The following is a 15,544-nucleotide window of genomic DNA, read 5'->3' on the forward strand; positions in this document are numbered from 1 at the left end:
CAGAGTAGTTGAGTCATAGATCAAATATAGAAGAGTCCCCGAAAACCAAGGACGAGAGCAATGAAATTATTTCACCAAAATTGGTATTCTACCAGATCAACAACAAACGCTGATTCCAAGGTAATTTTTAGCAGTCAAACCCAAAAATAGAAAAAAAATTGACTTCAAGATGATCAATCTAGCTAGTTGAATTGCATGCTAGATGTCAATCTAAGCAAATACCACATTGAAACCAATGAAATAAACATCATCAATACCCCTTAGATTATCAATTTCTAAAAGAATTTATAGGTATTAATATCAAAAACAGAAGCAAGGTAAATGCAGTTGAAAAATGCATTCATCAAAATTGAAAATTTCATCCAAGTATGAAGTTCCACAATAAGCAAAATTCAGAACATAGGCTCACCAGCTAGACAATTTCCTTAATCATTAAACCCCCTAGGAAACTTAATCATTATCATCTTTTTAACAACTACCTAAAGAACTTATAAAACACAAACTTTTGAAAATAAAACAATTTAAAGCAAAAGAGAAAAACCCAGTTTCTTTCATTTGGTTTTACTCCAAGGGAACATCAATTTCCCCATCGGAGATCTCCTGCTGCAGATCTTTGGGGTCTTTCCCATCAACCGTACACCCAACGGAAACACAAGTTCCCAAAATCTCCTTCACGGTTCCTCTCAGGTCCTTAGCCATGGATCTAGGCTTCATGACTTTCGCGATCTCGATCACATCATCAAGGCTAATATTCCCATTATGCTTAATATTCTTCGTCTTCTTACGATCCCTTTCAGGCTCTTTCAAAGCCTTGATGACCAGAGCGGCGGCGGATGGGACTACAGTGACTTTAGCTTGCCGGTTCTGGACAGTAAGCTTGACGGTGACGCGTAAGCCCTTCCATTCCTTGGCGGTTTCCTTAGCGATGTCTTCACCAATTTTCTTGGGGGATAGACCCAAAGGACCGATTTTGGGTGCGAGTGAACTGGCTGCTCCGACTTCACCGCCGGTGACTCGCACGAATACGTCGACGACTTGGGTTGGGTCGAACTTCGGCGGCATGTTTAGGGGTCGGAATTTGAGAGGAGAGAAACTGGGTTTTTGGGGCGGCGGCGAAGAGGAAATGAGAAGAGTGTTGAGGGGTTTAAAGGAGTTGAAAATTAGGGCTTTAGGGTGTCAAAAAATGTTGGGCCGTTGAAATATCGAAGAGTCTTTGACTTGTCTATTAGACCCAAAAACAAATGACATTGGTTTGGAGGTAATATTGACCTAATTAATTCGAGTTTTTAAGGTTGAATTTGGATCAATTTTAAATTCGGATCATTTTAGATTCAAAGTCGATTAGAGTGAGATACAAAAATGATTCGAACCCGAGCTAATTTTAATTTTAAATAGGTGAGCACCCAATGTATAAAAGGTACCATATTATCAGAGCCTATAAGACAATAATACTAGGTTGAGAGAAAAAGGGGGAAAACAAGTAATTTATAATTTCATGGTTGCTTTCCCTCAAAGATCCAAATATGGTACTTTAGAAATGGAGAAAAAAACATTAGCTTAGGAACCCTAGCAAAACTGATCTATTTACACTGCTGGTGCAATTGACAATACAACAGATTGAAAATGGCTGCACAATGCTATAACAAAGAAGTACAATCAATGGGATGCCAGTGACCAGAAATTCATTAGAAACGACGGAGATATGGCGAACCAGCTGATGAATGCCATTGCTGTGGCGGTCTCGAATCCAGTGCAGTGGTTCAAAGCACATTTATCGAGATCGTTGCCAATCAGAACTGTGATTCCAGCTGATGCACAAGCTGCAGCGAATGTAAGGGTCGACGTGATCTGCATCGAGACATCACTGGTTTTATTCAACTAGCAAATTAAGTTAACTAAACATTCCCACCCAGAAAAACCCCCAAAGCTAAACCACTAAAGATTGTAAAATGGCAAACTAGCATGTGCATTGAGAGCCTATAGCTTTGGACATGGGTACTTCAAGGAAAATGAATAGTAGAGATCGGAGTAACATAGGTAGCATGTGCATTGAGAACAATAAATGCGATCAACACTGTCAGATCATCAGTTCTACATAGCTATGTAGTGAATGCAGAGTAGATAATGTTTATGCCCATAGATGGAAGTTTCATTTGCAAAATCAGAATAACCATTGCTTAGTGAAATATACAGCAACGAGGCTTAATAAATTAATAGTATAAGGCCTCTTTCTTTAACGATTAAAATTTTTAGATCCTTTGTTCTCTATTAAAAGATATCTGTATGAACAGAAAAGGTAAAATGCAAGAGCGACCATCATGTCGAGCTTCAGTTTTAATAACTTTTACTCTAAAGAACACGAAGAGGTTTTGGGTGTATAAATTTGACTTGCATACTTAATGTAATCAAAGATGCCCAAGGGAAACATTGGTTAATGAAACCAAATCATAGCTCCCATCAAACTGAAACTAAACTTTAGGTAACAAGTGATGGCCTTATAAATTTATGAAAAGAGAGTTAAACCAGTGAATAAATGGCAAACAATAAAAAAGGGAATAATCTAATGATAAGTTTTGTTGCAGACCCTGTATGCTCGATTAAAAGTCTCTTACCCCATCACCAATGGTGAACAAGCGGATTGCTTTGTAGTTCCTCAGGCTCCGTTTCACCAAAAGGGCATATATATCAACAAATGCAAGAGACAAGCTCCACAAACTTTGCAAGCCAACAGCAAGAACAAGGTAGCTGATGCATTGGAATCATCAAATATTCATGTTACAAATAAGACTAAAAATCAAGAAATTATCATCTCATCTAAAAGACACAACAGTTTCGTTGAAACTATCTCGTAATCTCAGATTGTAAACCAAAAAAACAGCATAGTTTTGTCACTAACTTAGGCATGGTACTAATCTATCACATTTTCGCTAACCTAATATACACTTTAAACAAAGCTTAATATACACCCATGAAAGCAAGTAACTAACAGATGGAAACAGAAATCCAGAATTCATATGGCCAAAGAGACGAAAGCTATCCGTGTTTTATAGGGAAACAAACATATAATCGTTTAACCTGCAAAAAGAAAGAATGCTAAACTATAGCATCTTTTTACTAGTACCAAGCATCAAAGTAAAATCCGGAACTTCTTTGAAGGAAGCCTGTGGAAAATACCTAAATGATATACATTCAGCTCTAAATTGCCAATTTCTACCTCAACATCTTATCCTATTATGTGCTCATAACAGTTTGATTTAATCCCAAAAGTAAGGGTATTCTTGATCCACAACTACACTGATCATCAAAGTCTTAACATTAGTTCAAATGTGTTACAAACATCAGGTCAAAATATGTCATCAGTCCCCATACTTGAATGAAGTTTGAGATTTAGTTCATGTACTTAAAAAGTTCAATGCTCTTAATATTTTCATTTGAAAATCTCAGTCCAACAGCTGACATTATTGGCACTTTTTGTCAAAATTTACCATCGAAGATACAATCATACCAACTTCAAAAGCAAATCATTATGAACTCTATAAGCATACCTTACAGTAAGCAAATTTTGAAGGGCAATACTGCTGGCGTCCACGATTGGACTAGAACTTTTAAATTGGAAAAGTAAGAGGATTTAGTTTTTAACTTTCAATCTCAAACTTCGTTTACTTACAGAGAACCGGTAGCTTATGTTGACCCAAAGATCATTATAAACATAACAATTTTCCCATATGTCAGATTGAAAGATTAGAATTTTATAGAAAAACTTAAAAACTAAGGAATTCTAGTCGATTATAAAGCTAAAACTATAATCATAATAGGTTGGTGATGATCAAAGCAAATAAATTGAATGTCACTTTCGTTAGCTCAAGTTTACACTCTATTGGTAGAAACCGGAATTTACAATGTGAAAGATCAGAACATAAAATGAAACTAAAAAAGCCTCACTAATAAATTCAATACAACATAAAATGAAAAACCAAAGAAAGGGAAAAGATCGAAAGATTAGAATCGAAAAAAAGGGGGTTAATTACCCAAAACCTAAGCATCAGAGTTCTATAGAAAAATTTAACTTAAAATTTGGAAGTATTGGTTGAGTATAAAGATAAAATGATAATTATAAAACTTTGGTGGTGATCAAGGCACTCTCATTAGCTCAAGTTTTGCACTCTATTGGTAGAAACTGGAATTCACAATGAAAAAGATCAGAACATAAATCAAGCTAGAAAAAAGGCTCACAAATAAATTCCATATAACATAATAGAAAACCCAAGGAAAGAGAAAGATTGAAACATTAGAATCTAAAAGGAAATGGGGTTAATTACCTAAAAGCTGTGGCGGAGCGGAAATCACTGGTGGTGGCCATTACGGAGACGGAAATAATGGCGAAAACGAACTGAGAAAGACGAAGAAAAAGGCCACCTTTAGTCCCGGGCATGCCTTGAACGTCCTTCATCCTCACTCTAGGACCATCCACCGCAGCCTCCGTCAACGGTGGAGCCTCCACCGGGTGCACCGCCGGACGGCTGACGCTCATTGCTTTTCCCCTTTTTTAAATTAAAGAAAATATAGGATTTTTAATGAAATGGAAGGAGCAAAGCTCTAATTTGTCATTGTGTTGTGAAAATGGAAGTTTTAGGGGGGGGGGAAATGCGGGTTGAGCTCCCCGTGTCTTGAACGAACGAACCAACTGTGCTAACTAAGCTCTCACTTTAGCTGACTTTACTCATAAAAGTCAATGGGGGATTGTACGGTGTTGAATCTGAGCCGTTAGTTTGGTGAAGAGTGGGCCTAGTGTTTCGTTTACGGACCTGATCATGAAATCATTAAACCCGAATTCATTATCTTACTTCTGGCCTGCAACTTGGAAATAGTCACCACTGGTTATCAACTCCAACTTTACAATCAACCTCCATTGGGAAAATTGTTTTTACGGGTAAAAATTTAATTTTTATAATAATAAAAATATAATTTCACCAGTTAAATAGTTTATATCTTTATAATTTTTAAAAGAATAAATTAAATTTTTATAAATAATTTTTAATATACTAAGTAATATTATATTTTAACAATGTTATTATTAAAAGGAATAATATTAAATGTACTGGTAGTAGAGTTCTTAAACTTTACATGCAAAGTGAAGGGGTTGACAAGTGTTTTAAAGCTACTTATGAAATAAATAAAGTACACTACTAATGTACCAAATACTAACTCTGATGCGATTTTCTGAGACTTTTAGGATAATTCGGAAAATTGCTTATTTTGAAGGATTGTCTTGAATAGGTTCAAAGGTTAAAGAAAATCGTGACCTGTAGCACTTGAATATTTTATGAAACCGGAGTTATAATCAAACTCGACCCGTGTAAATTTGACAAATGCTAAAACCTTGGTATAATGAAGACGCCACACTTCAGGGTGGTAAACAAAGTGATAAGTCAAAACAGTGAACGCTACAAACTCGAAAAGTTTAATAAGTTAAGTAAAGTCACTTAAGAACCTTGAAGAGAAAATTCTCACAATATTGTTTTATATTCAAAAATGGTGCCACCCAAATATCCTTTTACAAAGCTATTTATAGATTCCTAGAATGACTACTCAAATTCGGCAGAATGATGTTCATACTATCACATAAAACGTTCACACACAAACATAAACTTGTTCACATTTGACATCAATATGTTCACACACTAGGAATTAAATTCGCTTCATGCTTGATGTTTGGTGCATGTTTTGGCCGAATAAATGTAGTGTCTCTTCACTTGGGCATTCATGCATGCTTAGTTTGGGAAGTATTCGTCCAATTCAATGTAGGTGCAGCCCTTTAATTTCCAAAAATCCCCCCTTGGCCGAATGGATTTTGCATGGCTCATGCATCACTTAAATTGAAGCTTTAATGTGCCTTGAATACATGAATGGACAACATAAATCTCTTGAATTCTTCCCCTATTTTGGTTAATGTATGTGCTGGTTCAATGGCCGATTTAACGAGGCACATTTCCCTTGTTTGTTCATGAACTCTTCCTCATTAAGGAATGCATGAAGGCATGAACTTGACCCTCTCATACGAACAGTCTCATGTATCTTCATAATGGCTGAATCTTGAACATTCTAGAAGCTCTCCTTGTGCATGTATTTGGAAAATAAATGGTCAATCTTGGGATATTATCAATCAGACACTTACAACAAATATAAATAGCCATCAAACTTTGTCATTCATTCCAAAATTCGACAAGACAAAGAACTAAAGAATTAGACACTTGATCCTTGATCCCATACGCATGAAATTCAAGTTATGTATATGTGATGGACACAAACACATGCACACAACTAAAACATATAAAATGTCACAAACTAGACACCATGTGATAATTTACACATGCACACAAGCTAAAGATAATTATAAACTTAGGAAACACAAAATACATATAAAAACATGCATGATAAGAATATGTGGAATTAAATTAAAAATGCAAGCCTATTAAAATAAACTTAGGTTCAATAGCCTTTAAAATTAGCATGATTAAATCAATCGGCCCCTTAAAGAATTCGTCCACAACTTGATTGATTTGAATTAGCATGGGAGTTGGGCTCGACCCAACTTAGACATGACTAATTTAGACTTGATTCCAATGTTTTTGCATAAGCCCACCGAAACTTTCCATGAAACTTGGTCTTAGAATCACATCAAACTCATATTTAAATTAATCTTATTTTTAAACCAACCACCCAAAATACACAATTACATTAGCCTTCACTAATGGGTTGAAAATTGAGAGGTTAAAGGGTATTGGAATTTTGTGTGAAAGGGATTAATTTTATTTTGAATGGTTTAATTATTGGGTTTGTATTTAGTACATTTCTAATGTATTTTTTATTTCACAAATAGTCTTAAAATTATTATATTTTTTTTTAAATACTTTTTGTACTCCTGTTGGATACTTGTAGGCCTGTCCATGAGTCAGACCGCTCGAAAAGTGGAAGGGTTTGAGTAAAAATAAAAATCTAAAAAATAGGTTTAAACAAAAAAAATGTCCGTTTAGAAAACGGGTTAAGCTTTGAGTAAAGCTTTTTTGGTTTGAGCCTGGCCCGGCCCAAATATGCAAAAAAGAAAAAACTCCTGGTCTTCTTTACTATTTTCTTGCCTTTTTTACTATTTTATTGTTATTTTATTGTTCTTTTCTCACTATTTTGCTACCATTTCACTATTATGTTACTATTATTTTGTTGCTATTGTTTGAATATTGTATAACTCTTATTTTATTATTAATTTTGTTACTATTTTAGAGGCATTTGCTTGTTAAGTTGCACCTATCTTAGTGTTATTTAAGTATAGATATTTTTTAAATTTACTTTTAATTTGTTTGGAAACATTTATTTTAATGTTTTTAGTATTTTGTATGTATTATATTTTTTAAAAATATATATAAAAATAATAATATAAAAAATTAATACGGGCAGGCCGAGCTCGAGTTTTAGCACTTTTATCCGGACCAAGTCTGAGCAAAATTTTAGATTCATTTTTTGGGCCGATCTGAGCCCGAGCCTAGCAAATAGGCTTAAAATTTTGATTGATCCTAACCCAGCTCATGAACACTTCTAGACACTTAACTTACTTGTAAAGTCTAAATACTACAATGAAGTGTACCAAATATTATTCTTTAATCATTAACTCCAATCTTTTGTTTTACAAAAACAGAACAATCTCTACTATTTTGGTTTTACAACAATCAGTACTACTTTAATTTCACAATTTTTTACTTTATAAAAAATTAAGAATTTATTCCGATTGATAAGATTGTTAAGCATTATCATTAATTATTTATATACAAGTAATTAGCAAAAATTAGTGGTTTAAATGAATTAACTTGTTGAAATATAAGAAAGTGAAAATGGATAGAAATGAATGATTTTAAATAAATGCGAGATAAAGAAGGAGACGAAAGTCAAGTGCTAACTCCTAAGGAAGCCAAATGGAACCACTTCCTTATATTTCTTCACGTCTTTGCTTTAGACTCGCCAACTTACTATTTTTCTTTTTTCCTTAATTATTTTCTTTCAAGTTGACAATGGTTCTTTATTCATTCTTGTGTCTTGTTTTTTTCTTCATGCTTTCAAGGTTGTCCATTTTAAGAAACTACAAACCATAATGGCAATTTTGAGGTTGGGTTCTAAGTCTGAAGCATTTCATCGTGAAGGTAATTCTTGGTAAGCATTTTTATATATAAAAGAAAGAAGTGGGTTTTTGCTATTTTATAAGTTTCTGCATTAAACACTGTTGACTTTTGGTGTGCAATTCTTTAAGGTTGTGTACTATGCATGCATTAATCGTATTCTTGATAGCATTGTAGATTTTAACATTTTATGATAAATAATTTGAATTTGACCTAAAATCCTAGACAAATCTTGGTCTATGTCAGACTTGTTATAAGTAGAATGTCTTGTTAATGAGAGCCTTAGCAAACATGGTGTGTTGGATTTTGAACAATCATTGAACTAAAAGGCACAATGAGACGGTAAGAACGTACGGACTTACCGCAATGTTGGGATTCATAGATCTGGATTATGGTTATTTTCTTTTCAGGATCTGTACATCTGGACTTCCTAGTGATGTTAACATTAACATTGGTGAAATGTCTTTCCAGCTCCATAAGGTGTGTTATTTTATCTATATTTTGTCTTTGAAATGGATGCTAAGTTGATTCGATCTCGACACCAATTTGCAGTTTCCATTGCTTTCGAGAAGTAGATTACTAAGGAAGCTTATTGAAGAGTGTTCTAATGGTGATGGAGCAAGTTTTAGTCTGAGGCTTGATGATTTACCTGGTGGAGCCATAGCTTTTGAGCTTATATCCAAGTTTTGCTATGGTGTTAAGATAGAACTCAATGCACAAAACGTAGTTAGTGTTCGTTGTGCTGCAGAGTATCTCCATATGACCGATGAATATGGAAAAGGGAATCTCATATCGCAAACAGAGTCTTTCCTTAACGAAGTGCTCGGCAATTGGGCGGATTCAATACGAGCTCTTGAAGCATGTGAGGAAGTTATGGCACATGCTGAAGACCTTCACATTGTGTCCAGGTGCATTGATTCGTTGGCAACCAAGGCTTGTGCAGATCCAAGTTTATTTGGCTGGCCTTTGGCGGGACGCAAGAGCAATCAAAGTCCTGAAACCACCAGCTTATGGAACGGAATATCGACCATGACCAAGACGAAACCTACGAGTGACAACTGGTGGTACGAAGATGTAACGTTCCTTAGTTTACCACTATATAGAAGACTGATTTTAGCCATTGAATCAAGAGGAATGAGGCCTGAGAGCATTGCTGCATCAGTGGTATACTATGCTAGGAGGTATCTGCCCTTGATGAATCGACAATCGAGCTTCGACGATGCAAACCCCGGGCCAAATATTCTGAATCCTTCAGAATCCGGACAAAGGGCTCTCTTGGAAGAGATTGTGGGGTTAATTCCTAACAAGAAGGGAGTCACATCAACCAAGTTTCTCATTAGACTCCTTCGTACGGCTATGGTACTGCATGCAAGTCCATCGTGCCGGGAAATTTTGGAGAAGAGGGTTGGAGCACAGTTGGATCAAGCTTCACTTGTTGACTTGCTTATACCAAATATGGGTCATTCTGAGACCCTTTATGATACGAGTCACAAAAGCCCAAATTCTTGAAGGCAATGCCCAATAAGCAAATTCCCAGCCCAATCAAGAAATCCACCCATACTTAGTTGAAAATCAGGCCAAATTGTCAAAGTGGCCCAAATTGTAAAGTTTTATTTTTATTTATTTATTTTATTTAGTTTAAATTTTTATATTCAGTCCAAGAGTCCCAAATAAAAGATCCTTGGCCGAATTTCCATATTAAAATAATTAGGAGTTTTTTTTAGTTTTAGTTTTAGTGTTCTAATTAAATTAGGAAAACATTTGAAAGGCCTATTTATATGGCTTGGCCAGCCACCCTACATTACAATTACATTGAAAATTTCAGATTTGATTTGAGTGAAAATTCTCTTTGAGTTCTTCAAGGATTTTCTCTTGAGTTTTCTTTAGAAGTTGTTTTAACAATCTTTTTGATTGTGGGAGCCATCTTCAACCTTCTTCTTGCCATTGATATTCTTTGGAGGGGAGATTAGAGCCGTTTGAAGGGAGTTGTGAGATCTTTCGAGATTTCAAGGCTTCTTAGGACTTATCTTTTAATTTCTTACTGTCAATTCTTTCTTTATTTCTACTTGTGCTGAATCATTATCTAATCTATTTTCTATTCTTATTGTGTTTTCAGCCTTTTTCTATCTTAAGGAATCAGCCCAAAAATCCCCAATTTCTAGGGTTTTTCCATACTCTTTTTGGGTGAAATTAGATTGTCGAAATTTGGGGAAAACTATCTTGGTGTTCAATTGGGCAGAATCACAATCTCCTTGAGGGTTTCAAGAACCCTAACCCTTATTTCTATTCTCAATTTAATTCTTTGCTGATTTGAGGATTTTATTTCAGATCTGAAAATTCAAAAATCTAATCTTTTAATTTTCTGTTTCGTTTCAGATTTAATTGTTTAGGGTTTTCGTAGGAGTTTCTCGTGACTTGGCAACTCGATCTTGGTCCGCGCGCAACCCCGTATCACTTTACGATATAGACTGTGTTCAGAGGATACTTGATCATTTCTTCTTAGAAGAGCAGGCTGCGGCTGTAGCAACTCCGGATAACATAGTTGAGGAGGGGCAATTAACGAATGAATCCAATTCAATGGCGCCAATGACAACGGTGGCTAGGCTGATAGACGGATTTTTAGCTGAAGTAGCACCGGATGTTAATTTCAAGCTTCCAAAGTTCGAGGCTCTTGCTTCTAGCATCCCGGATTATGCAAGACCGCTTGATGATGGCCTCTATCATGCCATTGATATGTATTTGAAGGTAATATTATCTCCCCTGGCTTCTATATTTCAATTTTGTTAATTCTTAAGGGGTCCAGTCCCTGATTCGTTTTACATATTTCGCATTTACAGGCACATCCATGGATTACGGATCCCGAGAGAGAGCAACTATGTAGACTGATGAACTGTCAAAAGCTCTCATTGGATGCTAGTACACATGCAGCCCAGAACGAGAGGCTACCGCTTCGAGTAATTGTCCAAGTACTCTTCTTCGAACAACTACGACTTCGTAAGTCGATTTCTGGATGGTTCTTCGTCTCTGACAATCTTGAAAACTCAGCAAATCCCAGTGGAAACGTTGGACTCAAGAAAGATGGGTCTCATCATGCAACCGATGGGGAGGATGATGTGACGCATCGAGTTTCCGAGCTGGAAAAAGATTGTTCGGGTATGAAAGAGGAGCTCCGGAAGCTGGTGAAGTATAAGAGAAGTTGGAAGAATTTCACTAGAAGGTTAGGATTTAGTAAGTCACAATCTTGTTGCTCAAAAAGATCGAAGCCTTCGAATCTAAGAGCAATCCCCCCATCAACTGTAAACAGATAACAATTTTGTGAAAATATTGAGGTAGTGGCAACTGAAACTTTGAAGGTCAACTAATTGAAAAACTTCGTTTAATTTCTGGCATATAAATGCAACAATATCTTGATTGTTTTTGTTAGAACAATATATAAATGCAACAAAATTTCTTTCTATTTTCCACCATCTTTCGTATTTCAGTGAATTGTTTCCGTCCATGCAAAACGTAGAGCTGAACAGAGTCTTAAAGAAGATGACATTGATCCACACATTAAAAATTTTGTTAACTTTTTGTAAGTTTATTTTATCCCCGCACCAACACTTTTTAAGAATTTTGCATTAGTTTTGTGGATCACTCAATCCCTTTTTTTTTCTCCCTTCTGTAGTCACTTGATTATTGGACAACCAGAGTAATCTAATGGAGAAAATGAAAGGACTATTATGGAGCCAGTGTATGAAAGCTTCATTGATGAAACTCGGTATCCCATAAATGGGGAAAACAATCTCAAATAAGGCATTATGATCATGGGATATTTTGATCCCGAAAGAATAGCCTGGAACTGCACAAGGGGAGCAGTTTAGTTTAGAAGAAAAGAAGAAATAAATACATAAAATGTGTTCATCAAGAAAGAATTAATAATCGTTTTTTGCAATGTTCTAGCAAGGTGGAAGATCCATTGGTGGTGGTATAATAGACTCTTCCGGTGACTTCCCGTTCTCGACCACGAAGGCCATCTTTAGACCCCACATTGTATGCAGCTCCAAGTGACAATGCATAAACCAAACTCCTGCAAATTAGTCCAAAAAGCCTGAGTATGTTCGATAAGCTCCAAAACTATTTATTGAAAGGGTCATATATGTGAGAAATTACCTGGATTATCAGCTCTGAATCTTATAGCTGTCCATCCTCCGGCTGGCACTCCAACTGTGTTTCTCTCCGGGGGATCGACGAGGTTGAACCTAGCAGGGTCTTTGGAGGGATTGAAGTTCCCAATACCACTTCCGACAACGAAAAAATTGAAACCGTGAAGATGGAATGGGTGTGACTCCACCGTGAGGAGGTTTGTATCCTGTAATACCAGCTCAACGGTGGAATTGAAAGCCACCTTGCTGAGCCTTGTTCCTAATGAAGTGCCAAGGTTTGATGTAAGTGGAGCACCAGTGTAGTTAAATGGGACCGGAGGTTGGTCGGGGAAGTCAGTTTTAAATACTCCTTTGATGTTGAAATAATGAGCCTGCAGAAGACCAACCTTTGGCATCACAATGGTAATGTTGTTCAATGAAGCTGTGAGTTGTGTACCATTTTGACAACTTGAACACGGGTTTGCACCTAAACCAATTGTGTAAAATAGATGGCGGTCGACTTTTAGTGGGACTTTTACCGGGAATTGTGGGGTATTTAGGCTTTTAAGTCTTTTGTTATAGCTTATGGCCACATTGGTGTTGTTTGGTGCAGGCAATTTGGGCATGGATGGAATAACAGTCTTCGGGATGTCTTTGTAATGTAGAATTGCTGTAACAGTTTTGTTATCCACGGGAACCGGTGCATCCTTGAAAGGCCTGGCTGCCATGAAATATCGACTTGGAGGTTGATCTGCTTTGATTAGAACATTGGTAGTTTGACCTGGCGCGATTAGGATGACCCTGGTTGTGAAGGGCTTGGTGTAGACAGCATCAATCTCTACCACAGTCATGTTATGACCCGCGATCGTGAAAAACAGTTCATCATTGAGTGCAGCGTTGATAATCAGTAACAAGTAAGTTTTGCCTGCCTCAACCTCCATCGAGAAGGTATCTAAAATTGAAACAAGTCACATTGCATTACATTAGCATAATTCTTGAAGATGATCATTTCTTAAAAGTTGTTCTTTTTGGTCTAAACCATGAAGCTAAAACTTACGTTTCAACGAACATGGAAAGAGAGACCCTGGTTTCCCATTAATCGTATGAGCATCAGACGTTGGTGGTGGCAACCCCATCTTATTGGCTCGGTTTACAAGTGTTTCAACGTCTGAATTCCACCACTCCCCTGCATATAAAACTTAGGCTGTTAAATACTCCATTTCTCTATATCAAAGAACTTTGAAATATTAGTGACTTTAACCCCATTACAAACCTAGGATTATCTCAGTTTCTTTATGAGGTTTAGGGAATGGAAACATTGTTCCTTCTTTCGGCATAATGACAATGGCACCATAGACCGTAGCTCGTAGCCACAAAATATGTGCATGCCACCATAATGTTCCTCGTTGTCCTGTGACATTAAAGTCGTAGGTGTAACTATGTCCGGTCTTGATAGGGCATTGTGTTATGTATGCAGGTCCATCAGCCCAACCATTACGAAATTGCTTTAACCCATGCCTGGATATAGACATAAACAATAAGTTGATTCAACCATTTCCATATGTTGTGCATAAAGATAGATTAGAGATGGATGTAAAAGACATACCAATGAATGGAAATGTTATATTTTGCATAGTTGGTTAGCTTGACGAGAACTCGATCGCCTTCTCGAGCATAAATGGTTGGTCCTGGAAATCTTCCATTCACCGTGACAATTGGTTTTGCATGGCAAAGCCTGCTTACATTCTTGACTCTTATCTGAACCCAGAAGTACAAACAAAGAGTTAGATAAAGCCCTTAACCCTTCCGAAAATTATAATAATAAAAAATAGAACACCCACATCAAATTGATACTTCCTCACTGCAGCTTCAGCTGGAAAAGTCAGAAACCAAGCAAAGCAGAAAATGCAGAGAAAAAATGACCCAAAGCAACTATCAAGCTGCATTGCCATTTTTTTGTAAATGCTTATGATTTTTTTTTTGTGTCTCTGTGTGTGTGTGCTGGAATTGAAAGAATCACATTGATACTTATAGTGTTAGAAACATAAGGTTGGTTAATAATAAAGTGTTGGTAGTTCAGTGTTTACATATACCTTGGAAGCAACCATTGTAAGAAGTTGAGATATCCATGTATTGTTCGTTAACTATGTGCATAAAAGGATAAATAATAAAAATATGGGAATCTCCAAGAAGCTAACATGATTTTAATAATCTATTATTATAAGGATTATGCTTAACAGCAAGGCCTAGCAGTCACCAAAAACTATTGCTTTGCCTTGCAATCTTGATTGCTTGGCTGCTGGTTTTGCCTACTGGAGGTTAAGGACGGTAGAGATGGATTGGTGGGTGATAGATAGCGACCAGCCGCTGTATGATGAAGTTACTGTGATTTTGTAACATAACCATTAAGCTGGTTCCTCCTCAAGGATTAAACTGCATATTTAATATGATGCAAAAGGGGTTTGAATCCCAATTTTGGGTACAAAAATGTAATTTTCCTCACAATATACTCTTAACTAGAATCTATAAAACGAGATGAGGCTCGATTTTTTTGTAAAATTTTTTGAACCATTCATCATAATTTACTTTGGTTCAAATAATCACTGGTTTTTTATTACATAAACTGTTCAAATACTTCAATTTGATATAGATTAATTTTTAATTTCTCGATTTTTTTTGCTAACCTAAAAATGAGGGATTAAATTATGAGAAGTGGATAATTACTTAAATATCCCATTTGTATTTATGTAATTGCATTATTGCAATATTTCCTTACTTAACTAAGTTGGTGTATTTTAACATTTATTTAAAATTAATTCGTAATATTACCTTCATCAATAGTTTTATTATTAACTATGTTTTTAAGAGAAAATATTTGATACATTATTAACGGAAATTTTGAACTTTACAAGTAAGATGAGAAATTGATCGGTGTTTTATAAGGTTTAATAAAATATTAAAAAAATTTATGTGATATTTTTTTTAAACTAGGGCAAATTACCAAAAAAACCCTTTTTTTTTAAATTTACCGAAATGGGCCCTTTATGTAATTATTTACAGGAATGGTCTGTTTTCCGCAAAATTGCGTCCACGTCAGCACAATGTCAAGGTACGCGCCAGGAAATTGCGTCCACGTAAGCGCGATTTGCTGACATGGACACAAATCGCACCCCCTAGGACGCGATTTGCTGACGTGGTATGAACAGTTTATGTTTTTTAGCTTGGAAAACTTTGAAAGGCCATAAATTTTCGCTC

The 15,544-nt window shown here is 36.0% G+C and overlaps 4 protein-coding genes across 4 annotated transcripts; 1 reads left to right on the top strand and 3 right to left on the bottom strand.

The window, feature by feature from the left end:
* Positions 1-322: 322 nt before the first annotated feature.
* Positions 323-1,290, bottom strand: LOC107919844 (60S ribosomal protein L12-3). The gene has a single exon (XM_016849235.2). The coding sequence runs from the start codon at positions 1,060-1,062 to the stop codon at positions 562-564; it is 501 nt and encodes a 166-aa protein (XP_016704724.1). The 5' UTR covers positions 1,063-1,290; the 3' UTR covers positions 323-561.
* A 179-nt stretch (positions 1,291-1,469) lies between these two features.
* Positions 1,470-4,828, bottom strand: LOC107919843 (CASP-like protein 5A1). Its single transcript, XM_016849233.2, has 3 exons — positions 4,320-4,828; positions 2,613-2,745; positions 1,470-1,848 (listed from the first exon to the last, which is right to left on the bottom strand). The coding sequence occupies exons 1-3, from the start codon at positions 4,529-4,531 to the stop codon at positions 1,657-1,659; spliced, it is 537 nt and encodes a 178-aa protein (XP_016704722.1). The 5' UTR covers positions 4,532-4,828; the 3' UTR covers positions 1,470-1,656.
* A 3,111-nt stretch (positions 4,829-7,939) lies between these two features.
* Positions 7,940-11,585, top strand: LOC107918393 (BTB/POZ domain-containing protein At5g03250). Its single transcript, XM_041109939.1, has 5 exons — positions 7,940-8,199; positions 8,576-8,645; positions 8,718-9,651; positions 10,633-10,910; positions 11,003-11,585. The coding sequence occupies exons 1-5, from the start codon at positions 8,141-8,143 to the stop codon at positions 11,471-11,473; spliced, it is 1,812 nt and encodes a 603-aa protein (XP_040965873.1). The 5' UTR covers positions 7,940-8,140; the 3' UTR covers positions 11,474-11,585.
* Positions 11,586-11,880: 295 nt separating this feature from the next.
* Positions 11,881-14,274, bottom strand: LOC107918390 (laccase-11). Its single transcript, XM_016847947.2, has 6 exons — positions 14,131-14,274; positions 13,896-14,047; positions 13,563-13,807; positions 13,347-13,475; positions 12,318-13,241; positions 11,881-12,234 (listed from the first exon to the last, which is right to left on the bottom strand). The coding sequence occupies exons 1-6, from the start codon at positions 14,239-14,241 to the stop codon at positions 12,104-12,106; spliced, it is 1,692 nt and encodes a 563-aa protein (XP_016703436.1). The 5' UTR covers positions 14,242-14,274; the 3' UTR covers positions 11,881-12,103.
* Positions 14,275-15,544: the final 1,270 nt, after the last annotated feature.

The sequence above is a fragment of the Gossypium hirsutum genome, chromosome D13 (genome assembly GCF_007990345.1).
Source record: "Gossypium hirsutum isolate 1008001.06 chromosome D13, Gossypium_hirsutum_v2.1, whole genome shotgun sequence".
NCBI classification, from domain to species: domain Eukaryota; kingdom Viridiplantae; phylum Streptophyta; class Magnoliopsida; order Malvales; family Malvaceae; genus Gossypium; species Gossypium hirsutum.